The 17,640-nt window shown below is 34.8% G+C and overlaps 1 protein-coding gene across 2 annotated transcripts in view; it reads left to right on the top strand.

Moving 5' to 3' along the window:
• ADGRL4 (adhesion G protein-coupled receptor L4) overlaps nt 1-17,640 on the top strand; it is a 106,594-nt gene that overhangs the window by 64,982 nt on the left and 23,972 nt on the right. For both annotated transcript variants that reach the window (XM_014850013.3, XM_044749279.2), the window contains exons 5-13: nt 142-209; nt 1,023-1,202; nt 1,314-1,497; nt 2,582-2,698; nt 6,653-6,858; nt 12,150-12,323; nt 13,635-13,838; nt 15,924-16,144; nt 16,274-16,340. In XM_014850013.3, coding sequence (XP_014705499.2) covers nt 142-209; nt 1,023-1,202; nt 1,314-1,497; nt 2,582-2,698; nt 6,653-6,858; nt 12,150-12,323; nt 13,635-13,838; nt 15,924-16,144; nt 16,274-16,340 — 1,421 coding nt within the window. The remainder of the gene's footprint in view (nt 1-141; nt 210-1,022; nt 1,203-1,313; nt 1,498-2,581; nt 2,699-6,652; nt 6,859-12,149; nt 12,324-13,634; nt 13,839-15,923; nt 16,145-16,273; nt 16,341-17,640) is intronic.

The following is a 17,640-nucleotide window of genomic DNA, read 5'->3' as shown; positions in this document are numbered from 1 at the left end:
AATGAATAAAATGAAAAATAAAACATGTTAAAAATGTGTTTTTAATGTTTAAATAAGTGAGCAAAATCAGTGGAATCAATATGATCATCTTAGGAAAAAATATTTTTTAAAACTTACCATATAATTTTTCTTTTTCTACAGAAGTGAATGCAGACTGCCATTTAGACAATGTCTGTATTGCTGCAAATATTAATAAAACTTTAACAAAAGTAAGTAGACTAGTGGAATTATAAGTTTGTTTTATTTTGACATTTTGATTTCAGTTAAAATCCTTCCAATGTCACATTTTAAAGAGTAACAAGCAGTTGATCTTCACGTAGAGTTGAAACTACTAACGTATAGAGCTCTAAGTATTTTGTTTGAGCTGCAGATATGATTAATTTGAAAATCCCCAAAGTACTGAAGAAGACTGTTACATATTTAGCTTACGTTACTTTTTCACTATTCAGTTCACTGGAAAAGTCTTTTCAAAGTGTAGAGAAATTTGATGAATAAAATAGTAAAAACACACTTTGACCCCAGGCCCATTCCTACATTCTAAGGAGACATAGTTGAATGCAACTAGATTTTGTACTTCAAAGTAAAAATTTCAAAGAGCAGATAAAGTAGGACATTCGTAAAATTATTGTCATTTGATTGAAAGTATGAATCTCAACATGAGTAATTATCAGCTAAAGCAAATTTCTAGTTTATCACCTTGTAAGGAATTTTCTCTAGTTGATTGAAATATACCTCAAATTGTTATAACTGTTAAAAGCTAGCTTAACTTAAAAAATTGTCAATTCAAACATGCTATTTCTTTTCAGAAGAAATTTCTGTTCACTTTAGGTTATTTGCTGACCTTTTGTAAATACTTTCAGATTTCAGTACTGCATGGTATGCTTTAGGTTTAGTCTAATAACTTATTAATGTGTAGGACAAGAAAACCAAACTCAGAATAGATTTAACGTGCAACTTTATTCTTGAAAAGATCCAATAGTACTCTAAATTGGTTTTCTTTTTCTGGACTCATTTTTGTTCAGATTAGACCCATAAAAGAACCTGTGGCTTTGCTGCAAGAAGTCTATAGAAATTCTGTGAAAGATCTGTCACCAACGGATATAATTACATATATAGAAGTATTAGCTGAATCATCCCCATTGCTGGGTTACGTGAATAGCACCAACTCAGCCAAGGACGCCCTTTCTAATTCAACTCTTGCTGTAAGTATGTTGAGCTTTAACTCTTAATATAATTGAGCTTGAAAATTCTTCTTATATCTGTGATTAATGTAAGATTCCAACATTTTTAAAATACATACTTTTTTTCAACAGGAATTTGTAAAAACTGTGAATAATTTTGTTCAAAAAGATACATTTATAGTTTGGAACAAGTTATCTGTGAATCGTAGAAGAACTCATCTTACGAAACTGATGCATACTGCGGAACAAGCTACCTTAAGGATATCTCAGAACTTCCAGAAGACCACTCAGTTTGATGCTAATTCAAGTGATGTAGGTAAGAAGCTAAGGTCAATTTCTAAGCAGTAGAGTTTTCCAAACAAGCCATTCTCAAAAGGGAAGGAAAGTATTTTAAATACTGTTAAATTGGCAGTTGTTTTATCAATATAGAAATGAATAGTGATGCATATTATAAAAGTGATATGAATGAAGTACAAGTAAAAAAGATGGATGCATAAGCACTGCTCCCTCCCTACCATCTCCGCCTTTTTCTAGTCCTGAACTGTTCAGCATTTAAATGCTCAGAATACATTACTGCCTTGTCATTTTGAGTTAGTCATCTCATGACTTATTACCTTGACCAGTGATAGTTACAGACAGATTTTCTGAATGTGGTATATTTAAGTTTCTCATTAGGAATCCTTTGACTTTTGATAATATGAAGCAATCAAAATAGTAAATTAGAATGTTTCCTGCTTCATGCACTCTCATACTTACAACATTAGGATCTTGGATCAAATTGAGGATGCCTGTAAAGTTGTTCCGAGGAAACAAGGTACATTTTCTGAAATAATAATTGCTTACATCTATATTATATTTTCTGGGTGACATCCTGCTATGCAATAGTAGATATACAGAAATCATTATCTCATCAGGATTCACCACTTACTCAAATTAAAGTAGCAAGCATTGTGACTAATATATAAGAGCCTACATTTCTATGATGTTCCTGCAGGAAAAAAAATGGAAATACACCAGATAAGGAAATTACCACTCAAGAATTTAATTCAATCATTCTCTGCTTCGTAAATTATATTGTAGATATCATCCTCTAAGACATTGTAGTTGCTTGTCTTTGCTTTAGTAATTATGATTTATAGCTCCCTTGTGTCCATACATATTTTGTCTTTAATTCAATAAAGATAAAATTAAACCATAAGTGCCATAGTGAAATCAAAAAATTAAACTTGAATCAGATTTTAAGATAAAAATTATAACATCGAAACATGTTCACAATATGTTTGTTCTACCCACCGTAAATAAGAAGTTGAAATACAATGATGATGGACAAAATTGTCTCTAATTAAATAAATACATTGATTAATTTCAGAGAATTCATGATTTTTATGGTTTTGTTTCAGCTCTCAAAGCTTTCTTTTTTAATTCGTATCACATGAAACATATTCATCCCCATATGAATGTCGACGGAGATTATATAAAGATATTTCCAAAGAGAAAATCTGCATATGATTCAGATGGTAGGACATTGATTACCTTATTACAGTGTATCAGTGATTTGCAATAAATACTTATCATGCATTTGATTGTATCATATGTGCATACAACATGTGGTTTCCTATAGAAAAATAGTCTATGTTTATATCCAGAATTTGCATATTTGTACTTGAGCTTTTTATTGTGATATAAATACCTGAGGGGAATTTTAGGATCTGACAAGTCTAGATCCTTCTTGTCTTACCTCCACCCTCTGTAACTGTCGGATATTGTTAAGATTCTAACAAAAATATACAGGAGAATTGTGATTTTATGACTCTTTGTGCAGCAGTCAATAGATGCTATAATTTCCACAGAGTTCTTTTAGTAGTTCTTCAATAATCCTTCATATTCCTCATCGTGAGACTGAATTTGTCATTGCGTGAGGACAACAAATAGAGATAATGGTAAAAAGACAGAAAGTTGTTGTGTAGGCTTGGACTTCTCTTCCACTTCTCATTTCTGAGTCTTTTTACAGTAAACTGTCCAACTAAACTAAAGGCAGGATTAAGAAATGGAACCAGAGAATGTTAGGACTAGCAATTAATTTAATGACTATCTACCCTAATTTCTTCATTTTGTGTATAATGGAACTAAGGCACAAAGAAGTTAACAGATTTGTCTCCATGGACGTCAACAGATAGCACAGAACCTGCACTAGAATGGAGGCAGTTAGCAAAGAAACCAGCCTTGACCTGACCAGCCTTTTCCTTGTCACCTAACCACAGGCAAGCTAGCAGCTGCTATTTTAATTTAACTGTTTTTCTGCTCTCTTAGTGCAGTGACTTAGAAAAAAAATCTCTGCTGGTAGTAGATTTGTTGTTGTTGTTCCCCTATAGGTCAAAATATATTACCTCAGGAAAATATGAATTATAATATTTTCTCAAAGAATGCATGGGGGTCATAAATACAAATGAAAAATATATGCAATAACACACATATGTTCCCTTTAAGGATACCATTTCATAAAATGATATATTGTCTTTATTGTTAAAAAACATGCTGCACATTCATTCTTAGAAAGCATCTTTTTAAAAAAACTTTTATAGTAATGTGGGATTCTTTTCTAATCCATTGATATCATCCTCTCCATTCTTTGTCATTTTTTATTCAAAAGCACGAAACAGATGGCCATAAAACAAAGCAAAAATAACTAAGCCGTACTGCCACTGAACCCCTGGCTCATCCTCTATTACATCATATTCTAATTACCCAAGTACACATATAATATTTAGCAAAGAATGTGTTCAACTGTTGTATTTTCAAAGACAATTTGAGTAGTGTTTAGAAGTTGAGAATAAAGACATTGAAAGTACTTATAGTGCAGATGTGGAAATTGTCATGGAATTAATATTTCAAAGAGATCCTGTCTGAGTGTGTGGTAGTTTTGTTACATTTAATGATCACGATACAAACTCTGGCATTTGAAAGAGACAGTAATATCAGCTCTTGAGAAAGCGGAGGGAGAAAATTTGTCTTCCTCAAGGTTGCATCTTAAAAATAAGGGCAAGTCTAAACAACCGATGAGACTTGCTCAATGATGTCTACATGCGATTGTTCATTTATTGACAAAACCCGTTAATAAAAACATGCATTAGTTAAAAGCTGCATAGTGTCATTGGTAGGTAAATAAGAGAGGCACAGGTGGACTTTTAATTTTTTTAGTAGACTGAATCTTAGTCCCTGTCATTAGAGAATGAACTCCTAGTTTACTGAAAGAAGGTGCAGATCTGATAAGAGAGAGAAAAACTAGATCAGGCCTAGAATTAGTGAGAAATCATGGGAATTAAGAGGTACAGAGTCCAGCCTGGTGGCATAGCAGTTAAGCTTGCACACTTCACTTTGGTGCCCCAGAGTTCGCCGGTTCAGATCTCAGGCGCGTACCTATGCATTGCTTATGAAGCCATTCTGTGGCAGGCATCCCATATATAAAGTAGAGGAAGATGGGCTTGGATGTTCGCTCAGGGCCAGTCTTCCTCAGCAAAAAGAGAAGGATTGGTGGTGGATGTTAGCTCAGGGCTAGTCTTCCTGGGAAATAAAAAAGGAGGTATGAAATGGTGAGAATGAACAAATACTGAAACAATATTCAGAAAGGAGGTTAAAAAGAGATTTTGGAGCGTTCTTTGTGGCATGAATCTCCTTTTACCCAAAGTCAAAAATTGCTGTTAAATAAAGATTTTTCTTTAGAAAGGATAAGAGTGATTAATAGAGTTTTAAAATCCATCTTATTTTTTTGGTACTTCCTTTGATTTTGGACTATCTCACACTGCAACCTCTGAGAAATCTCTGTTGCAGAAGCTGGTTCATCAACTAGGTGAGGTCAAGTTGACCGAAAAGTTTTCTGGGTCCTGTTTCAGGTCGTGGTCTGTCCATAGCAAAGACTGGGCTAGTTGTCATCTCTTAGAGTCATCATCATTTCACTAGCCCAACCATGTTATACTGACATTGTTTCTTTCTTTGATATAAATTTTCTAAACTGGCAGTCCAGGAAAATATTCTATGTAATGTATTTGAATTTTAGCAAGGCTCTTAGCAGTGACTCTTGTGGTGCCTTTTTAGATTAAAATAGAAAACATGAATAGCAATACACTTTGGCAACTTCTAGCTCACATAACCATATCCAAAGAATATTATTTATTGGTGTGATATTGTGATGTGGAGGGTTCCAGCCTTGTATCATAGTCCCATGTTTTTGATAGTATTATCAATATTTGTCTTTACGGTTTTGATTATTTTATGCTTGTCAAATTATTTCCTTGTGTCACAGACTTGAGGGAACAAATGAATATGATAGAGTTCTTCCTAAGTTGCCCAAGGATCGAAAGCAAACATATCATGTTTCTAATTAATAAGTATAACAGTAATCGTATGACTATAGCATTTTAAATTTTGCAGAAGATTCTCTCATGTATTATTCCATTTGGTCTCCACCTTATCCTAGTAAATAGCTAGGCTGAGTTTCACCACCATCATTTTCTGAGGGAGAAAGCTGAAGTTCAAAGCTGTTACCTGCTTTACCCATGGCCACATGAGTGGGAGCAATGACTGAAACCAGAACTTCTAATTCCAAGAGTAAATTTGGAATCTAAAGCTATAAATTTAGTGTTCATAATTCTGTGCAACAAATAGAGAAGGAATATGACCTAAATGGAAACAGGAATTTTAAAAGGTAATAGATCTAGCTGTTGAGTTGTTCATACACTTAGTATCAGTGATAATAAGCTGCTACGAAAACCAAGGTAATTCGAGACCCGTGAATATAGGTGTAGTGTCCAGGCTAAGGGAAAGATAATCACCTGATAGGCTATACTGATCAGGTTACGTTTCTAGTGTTGGGTCGTGTGCAGATGTACTGCATTTGAGGAGTGTCGGGGAGCGTGGACAAATGGCTGCCACAAAAGGCAATACATTTCCTACCCTGGGACTGCACAACTATCTGTCATCAATATTAAATAGGAAACATTTCAGGGGACATGAGGTTGAACTCAGTGGCATCTCACAACTCGTTCAATTCTAAACTTTCTTAATACTGTAAGTCAGTGATAATTTTCTCCCAATATCTTTCTAATTCATATATTTGCACAATGAAGTAATAACTCAAATTTTATCTTGCCAGTGAATACATTTCACACTTTGGTTCTTAATCATTATTTGGATGTAAATTTATCTAAAGCCTTTTTTCTCTTAAATATAGTTTGTACAAAGGGGATGCTACAGTCCATGATCAGTTTCAGAGTCATAGAGGTCAGAGAATATGTCTTAATATGATGTGATGATGTAGGCGTGTACTTATTATGATTCACATTTCAGTATCTGGGTATTTGTATGATTCCCCTAGAGTAAAAATTTTGTGTGTTCAATTTTCATGTTTATTTTAAGAGCTTAAATACATTTTTGTTTTGTAAGAATTTCACTAAATACACCTATTTGATTGATAGGCAATGCTGCAGTTGCATTTTTATATTATAAGAGTGTTGGTCCTTTGTTTTCATCATCTGACAACCTCTTATTGGAATCTCAAAGTCATGATAATTCTGAAGAGGAAGAAAGAGTCATCTCTTCAGTAATTTCGGTCTCAATTAGCTCGAACCCACCCACATTGTATGAACTGGAAAAAATAACATTTACGTTAAGCCACATAAAGGTAAGTTGTTTTCCTGGTGATTATTGGTTATGATTGTGAAACATTCACAGAAGTGGACATTTTTTGCTGTGTCACTTTAATTAGCTGTGAGTTCTTGAGTTTAAAAATACAGGTTTGGGCCAGCCCCCGTGGCCTAATGGTTCAGTTTGGCATGCTCTGTTTTGGAGGCATGGGTTTGGGTCCTGGGCACAAACCTGCATCACTCATCTGTCAGAGGCCATGCTGTGGTGGCGGCTCACATAAAAAATAGAGGAAGATTGGCAACAGATGTTAGCTCAGGGCAAATCTTCCTCAGCAAAAAAAAAAAAAAAGATTCAAAATTAAAATAAAATAATAAAATGGTTTCAACTAATTTATCTTTAAAATATTTTTGTACACTTAGTGCTCTTTAACCTTTCTAATAAACACCAAACAATTTCACATATTTGATTCTCTGAAATTAAGCTACATTTCAGTTTTATTTTTAAGTACTTATTCTTTTTAGAAGTCTCCATACTTTCAAGGAAGGAGTTATAAAAACATATCAGAGCCAAAGAGATAAATGTTACTCGTGTAATGAGGGAAGTGTTTGGTTAATAATTGTCATTTAAAATAATGTTTGCAGGGATTTGGCTGGTGACTAAAATAAAATCACAGAGAAGTTTACAATATTTTATAAAGAAATTAGCTGAGACCATCTTGCTCTTTTATTGTTATTCTAAATCTTTTTTTAAACTCATATGTTATCGACATTATACAATAAAAAAAATGATTAAAAATAACCAAGAACTTAAGTGTTTTTGTATTCCTAAAAGTGAATGGGGAAACTCAAAATCATGGCTTGTTTGCTGCCATTTTGCAGTTGATGGTTTCTTGAGCTTTCAACTGAATTTCACTCCTAATATGTGATTAAAGTACGCTCCATTCGGAGAACACTTGAAGCTGAACGATTGTGTTTGCATGTTTATGGGGGAGAGAGGGAGCAAAAAGACCATACGCGCTTACACACAATACAGATGACTCACTGTAAAGAAAGATATCCAATGTAGAGAGAAAACAAATGTATAGGAAATGCAAGAATATAGTAGCTCAAACTTCAACATTGGTAGGCATTATGTTGAGGGAAAAAGAAGGTGTGAAATGTTTTAAGAATGGAAACTAAACTTAGACGTTTTCAGATGCTGAATGCAAATGACCTTTTGACACTACAGTCCAAACATTGTTCTTTTATGTGGTCTGATGGGTTTTCTACAGTTTTTATTAAAGGAATGTTTTGGCAGCAGAAGAGAGGCCAAGGACAGCCCACTTGACTCATCTGTTTGACATGACAACAAAACAAAATACACATCTAAACAAAAATTCTTCACCATAATTAATGGGAAAACTTGATGGTCCTTAATCTTCCTCTCTGTTCAAATCTTTTTCCCATTCACAGGAATGAGTACCATCAAATTTCATCCTGTTGTGCTGACAACACACCTACCTAACCCCTGGTTCCCCTCTCTCTGAGAATAAAATTTAGATCAGATCCCGTTTTGTTTTCTCTGAAAAAATAGAAGCTATCGCCTATAGAACACCTTCAGTTTTCTGATTCCCTGATAATTTATTTGCTTGCAGCTTCACCAGTTAATATATATTTCTCTATTACCTCAGAGGAATATTAGTAGTAGTCTTCATAACAATACTGATAATGATAATGATAATAATGATAGCACCCAGTACTTATATGGTGTTTATAGTGGACCGGGCTATGTTATAAGTTATTTACTTAAAAAAAAAAAACTCCTGTAATCCTCACAAGGGCCCTATGAGTCATGTACCATTATCTCCATTTTACAGATAAGGGAACTGAGACTCAGAGATTAAATAACTTGCCCACGATCACCCAGCAACCGACTGGTAGAACAAAGTCTCATTCCCATGGAGTCTTCCTCCAGAAGCCATGCTTCCGGCAGCTGTGATACTCTCCCGCCCAGTCCTGTCCTCTGAACTCCTCCTCCATCCACCAACCAGGAAATTACGTTTCATCCCTATTCTCATCTTTCCTGCATCTCTCCACGATGGCGCCAGTGTCTCACGTAGTAAATAGGCTCAAGTTTCTGACTTCTTACCATACAGGGTAAACATTCTTTATCGGCCCTGTATCTCCTTCACCCAAAACTCAGTAAATCCTGTTCATTTTAAGTTTCTAGAAAATAGATATTATCTATTGCCTTCTGTCTATGGAAAATTTGGATTTAGTTTGCTTACACACATCTTCCACCATGATACACACACTCCCCCCAACTATCCATCCTCTCATGCTGACATCAAATTTTTGGCTAAATCAGTTTTTAATTAGCATATTATTATAATTTTGTATGTGTTCTTCACAACTGAATCATGAGGCTGAACCATTTTCCCAATGTTAGTAAACTCCTCTAGCTTACCTTGCTTAGTTTCAATTTATCCATTGCTGATTTGTCCGCAAACTTTCTGCCAGTATTATAAATCTCCCCACAAAACATTCACACCCATAAGATTATCTATCAGCTAATTTGTTGTCCTGGAGACATCCTTCCTAAGCCCCTGTGAACTTGATCCTGTCCACATGGTCTACTCTTCGGCCTGCTGCACAGCTATCAGCCCAGACATGCCTTTCACCATCATCCTGGACATGCAACTCAATCTCTCTCCTGTGTCAGATTCAATGTTTTCTTGAGCCAATGTTTCCTCTTTCTTTCTGTATTTTGGTGGCATATTCTCTAGTGGCTTCTTCAGAAAAGGTGCATAAAAGGCCAGTTTTTTGAGCCTTCAGGTGATCTATATATCTTATCTTTATACTTGTTAGGTAAAGTCCATGGTATAGAGTTATAAATTGTAAATCATTTTTTCTTCAGAATTTTCTAGACCTTGCTCAGTTGTCTTCTAGCTTTCAAAGTTAACCTGCAGAAGTTGAATGCAATTAATATTTTACTGAAAATATGCAGTCTTTTGCATGTGATCAGTGTCTTCCTCTGTCTCAAACCTTTGAGGTCTTATCTTTATTCTCAAGAATTCTGATCTAAGATGAACTGTGGTGTGGGTCTTTGTTAATTGTACTAGGCATGATGTCTGTTCAGTCTGAAAATGAATGGCCTTCAGTTCTGGGGAATCTTCTGATATTATTTCTTTGGTAATTTCTTCTTCTCTGGGGTCTCTATACTCTTCTCCTGTTACTCCTATTATTTGAGTATTAGACTTCCCAGCTGAGCCTGTAAGGTGTTTTTTTAATTTTTTTTACCATTTTTAATTTCTTTTTTTCTGCCAACATTTTTTTATTTCAACGTTATACTTAATTATCATTGAAAACCTTATTTTATTTTTTATCGTTGCTTTTGTTTAATGGATGCAGCGTCTCTCTCTGAGATATTATTTGTTTTTTTTAAAAAAACTGTTTTCTGCTCTCAATATTGTGTTGCTTCTGATTCCCTTTGTTTGCTTGTTTGCCTTTGTTCTCTGTCTTTCATGTTAGAGCTCGTCCTCAGAGGTTTGGCGGTTCATGACTGTCCATTCACATCTAATAATGAGGCCTTTGAAAGATGACTGCACACGCAGGTGGCTTGTGGCAGCGATGTGCTTCACTAGAGAGTGGCCCTCAGTCTGGTTTCTAGTCTTTGCATTGGAAGGTCCTGAAGGTCACTACCTAATAGTCATTTCCCTTGGGTCTATCAGTTTCACGAAAGAAACTTTGTAGTCTCCTGCCTTAAGACAGAAGCTTGGCTGCAAGATTAGGGGAATGAGGAAAATGTGGCGGGTGATGTGGGGCTCAGCATGTAGACTCTCACAGAACTCCTTGTTTTTTAAATGACGCTCACACTCTCAGCTGACGACTCTGGTTCCCCAATTCCAGAGTCCCTCTGCTTCTTCTGGCTTATGTTTTCCATCAAGAGTGGGGTTGGGCATTTTCCTGGCTGCTTTTAGGGAACTGGATATAGAATTTCAGTTTTCTTCACATAGCTTGACTTCTTTGAAAAAATTCTTGTCATCTCTCCAATTTTAGCTCAATCGCTGTCTTCCTAGACTCACCCCAATCAAATTCAGTCCATCTTCGCCAGTGTTCCAACTGTTGGTCCAAGTGTTGGATTTAGTATATTTCCTGTTAAAGCAGTTGTCTTATTGTATTAAAAATCATCTGGGTTTCTACCCTCCTTGAGGACAGATGCTTTATTTTTTTAACTGAGAATCCTTGGCTCCTCACATAGTGCCTATCACATATTTGATATTCAATTGATATTTTCTTTAATAAATAGTTGTCTGAAGATTTGAGTTTGATGCTGTTACTCCACTTATCAATGGTTAGTCTTGAATATAAGTTTTGACATCTCTTGGCCTCTTAAGACAATACCTACCTCACAGGGCTCTTTTGAGGATCAAATTAAACAAAGCAGGTGAGAAAACACCTAGTTAACTGTAAATTGTTATATAATTATAAATAGCTTTTTTATTTCTACAAGATACAAGTATAGGGTGTTCAACATTCTATGAATAAATTGTTATTACAACTTACAGTGCATTAGGTATCATATTATTATTAGTTAATATAAATATATGATAAAGAGAGCTCTACTACTCATTGAACAACCGTCCTGCAGTCTATGTGATCAGTCCCTGTCTACTTCTGATCATGTCATCACTACTCTTCACTTCATTCACCGTGCTCAAACTATTCTGGCTTCTAGATGTTTCTGGAAGATCCTGTTGAGTCTCACTTCACAACAGTTCCATTTTCCATTCCAACTGTCCAGAACCCTCTGGGCCCAAGTATTTAGGACTCACTCTTTCACTTCACTGAGATATTTGCTTAAATGTCATCTCATGGGAAAGTCCTCTGCAGACTACTTTCTTTTTCTTTTCCCTGGCTTATTTTTCTTCTTTCATCATTTCTCATCTCCTAACTAGAATGTAAGGTCAACAGTGCAAATACTTTTTCTGTTTTGTCCAGTGTTGCATTTTTAGCACCCAGATCAAAGACTGATATCTAGTGTATACTCAGTAAACCTTTATTGAAGTTAACATGATAATTATATGTCATGCACTGTTCTAAATGACATATACATGATTTCATTTGATAGTAAATAATTCTCACAACACAGGATTGATAAAGTATAGCATTTTTGCGACATAAACTTCAATGCTCCCACATAACAGCAGCGTTCGTGTATTAGCATTGACTTTCTGCTTTACTTGTGGGCACGGTTTTGATTATATTGATATGCAAAATGGTATTTTAAATATGACCATATGTGTAACTTTTTCTCTTTTTTTCCATCAGTAAAATGTCTCTTTTTCAGACCACAGATAACTCTAGGAGTCAGTGTGCATTTTGGAACTACTCTCCTGACACCATGAACGGCAGCTGGTCCTCGGAGGGCTGCGAGCTGACATACTCTAATGAGACCCACACCTCGTGCCGCTGTAACCACCTGACACATTTTGCAATTTTGATGTCCTCTGGTCCTTCCATTGTAAGGCAATTTTCCATTTCATATTTATATATCTGCCTGTTCTTTTTTCCTTTTTTTTGCAACAATGGAAAAAATAATTAATTTTTATATGTTTTCTTTGGGTGTAAATAGCATATTTCATTAATTGATAAAACCCTAAGATTATCTTTTTTTTTAGTCTTTGTTTTCCTACCTGCCTTCTATGACATATCTAGTCTGGATTTTAGGCTATTTTTAGTCTAGGACTTATCTAGACTGTAATATCTAGTAGATTGTGTTTTAAATATCTACCCATTGACTCTTAGTTTTTAATGCTACTTTTAAGGACCATTTTAATGTATCGTGGACTTTAAGGGCCTTTGACGAATTAGTTAAAAATATTTGATACTTTGCTAATATTTGATAATTTTTGAAAATTTAATCCCTAGATAATTTGATAATACTTGACACAATATTTGAAATACTGACCAAAAATATTTGGTCAATAAGTATTGGTACATTTATAACTAATACCGTGTTTTAATAATGTAGAACCCCCATAAGATTTAAATATGAAAAACCTTTCTTAGGTGAAAAGCTTTATAATATACATTTTACATCAGTAATATCTTACTTTTACATTATATAATTTCTTATTTATATCTCCGTATCATAGTCTTTATTAGATCACAGGTTTATTTCCACATATACTTAGAAGCCATCAAATATATAAAGTGGCCAGATAAATCTGCCTGACCATAATGTCAGTCATAAAGATGATTTTTTTTCTGAATGTTAAATAAGCAAAGAAGCCTCTATTCTGTATATAAAAAATAAATATTCATCTGATTAGAATAAAATGAACCATTCCCATTTCAAAGTCTTCAACTATACTACTTTGATAGTCTATATAGTCAGCATTTCTGATACCTCTGTTTAACAGGTTTAATACCTTTGTTTTAGATGAATCGCTGCATAGAACCAGCTTGTTCTTACCACTGATGAATGTTTTAATTAAGCATTTTCACATTACAATAATGAATTGCCTTTCTGATATCATGGAACTGATGACAATAACATTGTTAAATCATATACTAATATATACTATGCCTAGAAAAAAATCACTAATTATAGAACTTTTAAAGTGCTACATGATTTATATCAGATTTCTTTGAACATTGAGCATTTTCAAAAGTATGAAATTCTTCTCATCTAAACGCACATTTGTATTTTTCCATTTATATGAACATTTTGATTAATGTTTCACCTAAAAAGGAAGTTCATTGTATTTGCAGTTTCTTTGACAAGTTACTGAGTTATTCTCTTAACAGTTTTATTATTATTTTCCCTTAGGGTATTAAAGATTATAATATTCTTACAAGGATCACTCAACTAGGAATAATTATTTCACTGATTTGCCTTGCCATATGCATTTTCACCTTCTGGTTCTTCAGTGAAATTCAAAGCACCAGGACAACAATTCACAAAAATCTCTGCTGTAACTTATTCCTCGCTGAGCTTGTTTTTCTCGTTGGGATCAACACAAATACTAATAAGGTATGTACCTTGTTCTTAGTCTCTCTGTTTATTTTCTGAATTTGTACTTTCCTAAATACATATGTCATAGAAACATGAATTATAACTAAGGGCTTAATGGGGTAAACACTCTATATACTTTGTTCTTAAGTCTTTTCTAAGTTTGATAATGTCAACTTATCTAAGCAACCTGCTTACCACTTCCATTAGCCACAAGGTCCCTCATTACGATGAACTATTGGGACAAATGAAAACTTTGTAACAAACTGAAGAAATAACTTTTTTTGCTTTGTTTTTACGTGGATATTAAATAAAGACAGAAGAGAGAGAGAATTGGAAGTAAAGATTATCTTAACACAGGGACTTAAAAGCAGCTAGCATTCATAGGCTGAAATATGATAAATTGGCTCTCCCTCATAACTGCACTTCCCTAACTACCCATTTCCCTCCATTATTGATGTAGGGCCTTACCAAATAGTTTCCATATTGTGTTAGTCTGCGTCCTCCTAGAAGCAGACACTAAAATGGGATGAAATACGCAATAAATTTATTAGGCGGCATGGTTGTGAGAGAAAATGGGAAGAGAGACGAGGAGAGCCATTAGACCAAGATGCAGGTCTGACTCTGAACGATGGAGAAAAGGAGGAAAGGATGAGTGGGTGGAGGTGTTTGACACAGCAGTGCAGTTCTAAGGAAAGTTCAGCGTGGTTGTCAAGGAGTCCTTTGAGAAGACCGTGAGCCAGAGTCACATGGCAGAGGAATCCTTGTCTGTCAACAACAGGAATGTCCTAGTAACTCCACTGTGCTCAGTCACTGGCCAGCAGCGGCCTGTGGGAAATGTGAACACAGCAGTGGCTTTCCAGGTGCAGCACCTGGAGCCCCAGGTCCATTGCCCCCCCTGCAGTTGGAGATTGGAGAGGTGCATTCTCAGAAAACATTAAATTGCCCCTATATTTCCATCCCTGTTAGAAATCTTTCAAGTAGTAAAACTAGCCATCAGTTATCAATGTTTTCTTCTGAATCAGATGCCACAAAGCATCTATTTTAAATGGCATACACTAGGCAATAGACTCCATATCTGTTTTTTGTTTGACACTGGTATTCATAACACCTTTCCATTTTATATACTTCCCTCTATCCTACAATGCCTATCTCCTCCTTCAGCTTTGTCCCAGCATCATCCTCACCCCAAACTGTTCCTTATAGTGTTTATTTTCAATTCTATTTCACCTATCAAATTCTTCCCGTTTTCAAGCGATATTTCAAATCTCACTTCCTCACTAAAATGGTTCCCAAATTTTAATCAACAGTGATCCCTCTGTTCCCAACTGTCTATAATATTCTCTGATATATTTTATAACTTGTTATGCTTGAATTAGACTCTGTTTTAATAAGTGCAATAGGTATGTAAGTGTGTATTAAGTTATCTCTCCGTAATAGACAGTGCTGGTTCTATTAATACAGAAATGTATAATGGCTTGTTCTGTTATTCCTTATAAGCCTAACTCCCGTTCTTGGTGTGAAGTAAGTACTAAGAAATAATATTGAATGAAATCCATCTCAGATTTACCTGAAAATCTTATAGCTTAAAGTGACTTTATAATGGATATTTTTGTAAAATATATCAATCATTTGGCTGTTTTCAAATTCATCATTTGTCAACTAATCAAAATGTTTGTTATGTTTGTTTAGCATAGTATTAACAGTAATTTTCATTCTTTGAGCATAAATAAAATAAAGGAGAGTAAAGGCATCTCAAAAACAGAAATCAACTTAAATCACAACATATTCACTAAGATATCATGGTTTACATGTGAATAAGCCACAATTTATCACATAACATAAATGTATAAAAAGTACAAATCTCTAAACAAGAACGGTAACTTCCTTCTGTCACAGGATGGGTAAATGCGTCACATCCATGAAGCATAGATTTAAAAGAAATCAGCTGGGAATAGTACATCCTAAACTGACACTTGACAGGGATATTTTAATGTGATCAAGCACTATAGAAAGTGGCATAGCTTATGGAGAAAGTCCAGGTCTTATGTTATGATAGTGTTAAAGCAAACGTTGCTATGGTTTCTTCCCTTCTTTGGTTTCCAGCTCTTCTGTTCCATCATCGCCGGGCTGCTGCATTACTTCTTTCTGGCCGCCTTTGCGTGGATGTGCATTGAAGGCATCCACCTCTACCTCATCGTCGTAGGAGTCATCTACAACAAGGGGTTTTTGCACAAGAATTTTTACATCTTCGGCTATCTCAGCCCAGCTGTGGTAGTTGGATTTTCAGCCTCGTTAGGATATAGATATTATGGCACCACCAAAGTGTAAGTTCAGACGATCTCTTAGGTATTTGAAATGTAATTGTAAATATGCTTTGTAATCATTGAAAATTTTGCTTTGTGGAACTCCTTTCAAATTCATTTATAGGTTTTTATCTATTGTTTACTTTTCAGATGTTGGCTTAGCACAGAAAACAACTTTATTTGGAGTTTCATAGGACCGGCATGTCTAATCATTCTTGTACGTATATTTAAGATTGTTGTTTGTTAGAACTCAAAAAATAATTAGAAGGTGCTTAAAACTCTTGGCGATTGGCATTACTCTGAGGGAAAAAAATAATTTTGAGCACTTTACCGTATGTCGTTTACTAACATTTTACATATATTGTATCACTATGGAGAAAAAATATATACATCTTAAACTCAAAGCTCTTACAATTTCTTTGCCCCTCTTGGAGGAGGATATATTTCTGCACGACATATAGGAAAAGCATTGTTCACTTATCAGTAGTATCTCAGCATGCTTCAACACCGAGAGTGTGCCAGCAAGCTGATAATCTGGCCTTTCCGGGGTTTATGTTATTTAATCTTCTATTGATGATCAGTGATCTTTGAAGATTAGACTGTCATCTTTATAGTTTTCTCATCCTTATGTACCCTGTCATCATGAAAGTGATTTTAAACTAAATTGCGACGTCAGAGACAAGAACCCACTATTTCTCCTGAGCCGACAAGTCATATTGATAGTCCTATTTCAGCTAGGAAGAGGGCCTTTTAATTCTTATTGGAAGTGGTTTCAAACCTACAAATTTGGCAGGTGTTATATGTTCCATTCTAAATAAAGACATTTTTATACGTCTCAAGAGCATTTCTAAGTGCTGTAAGTTTTCAAAGCCATTCTAAATATAATGGTCTGTCAATGAATCTGGGAGGTCTGACAAGGCTCTAGAATGGAATGAATTGTCAGTGGAGGAGTTGTGACAATGTTTTGGACAACTTTTTCACATATGTTTTGACCATAAGCTAGCTATCTTTTTTGAATTTTTTTCCTCTCATTCTTTCCCCATGATTTTTATGGTTGTGAGGAAACTGCTAAATGGAGAAAGACTTGAAATGCAAAGCAGAGAATTTTCATCAAGGTTTATTTTTTAATGGTGTGGGAGAAATAAAGTGCATTCTGACGCTATATTTCCTAATCATCGCAGAAACTTGTTTATAATTCTCACAGTGAATCTGGAAATATAAAACGAAGCCATTGGCTAGATTTCAACTGAAACAGAGTTAGTTTACTATAATTCCAAAATTTTCAGCCCACATGAGAATTCAGACTGAATGATGTCCCATTCACATATTTTCATGTGTTGCCCCTATGAGTATTTTGTGTGAAAACACTTTGTACATATTCTAATTTTACTGATTCCATCTCTACTGAGTGGACCATCTCTGATACTGTTTTGTGCAAGACAAAGATCTATGCCTCAGTCATTCTTATAGTTTGGATGAAAAGTAGTGGGCTAGAAATTATATTGAAAACAGGAAAA

This window comes from Equus asinus, chromosome 16 (assembly GCF_041296235.1).
Source record: "Equus asinus isolate D_3611 breed Donkey chromosome 16, EquAss-T2T_v2, whole genome shotgun sequence".
In the NCBI taxonomy this organism is placed as follows: Eukaryota; Metazoa; Chordata; class Mammalia; order Perissodactyla; family Equidae; genus Equus; species Equus asinus.
Note: the sequence above shows the minus strand (reverse complement) of the source record. Positions and strands in the feature narration are given on the sequence as shown.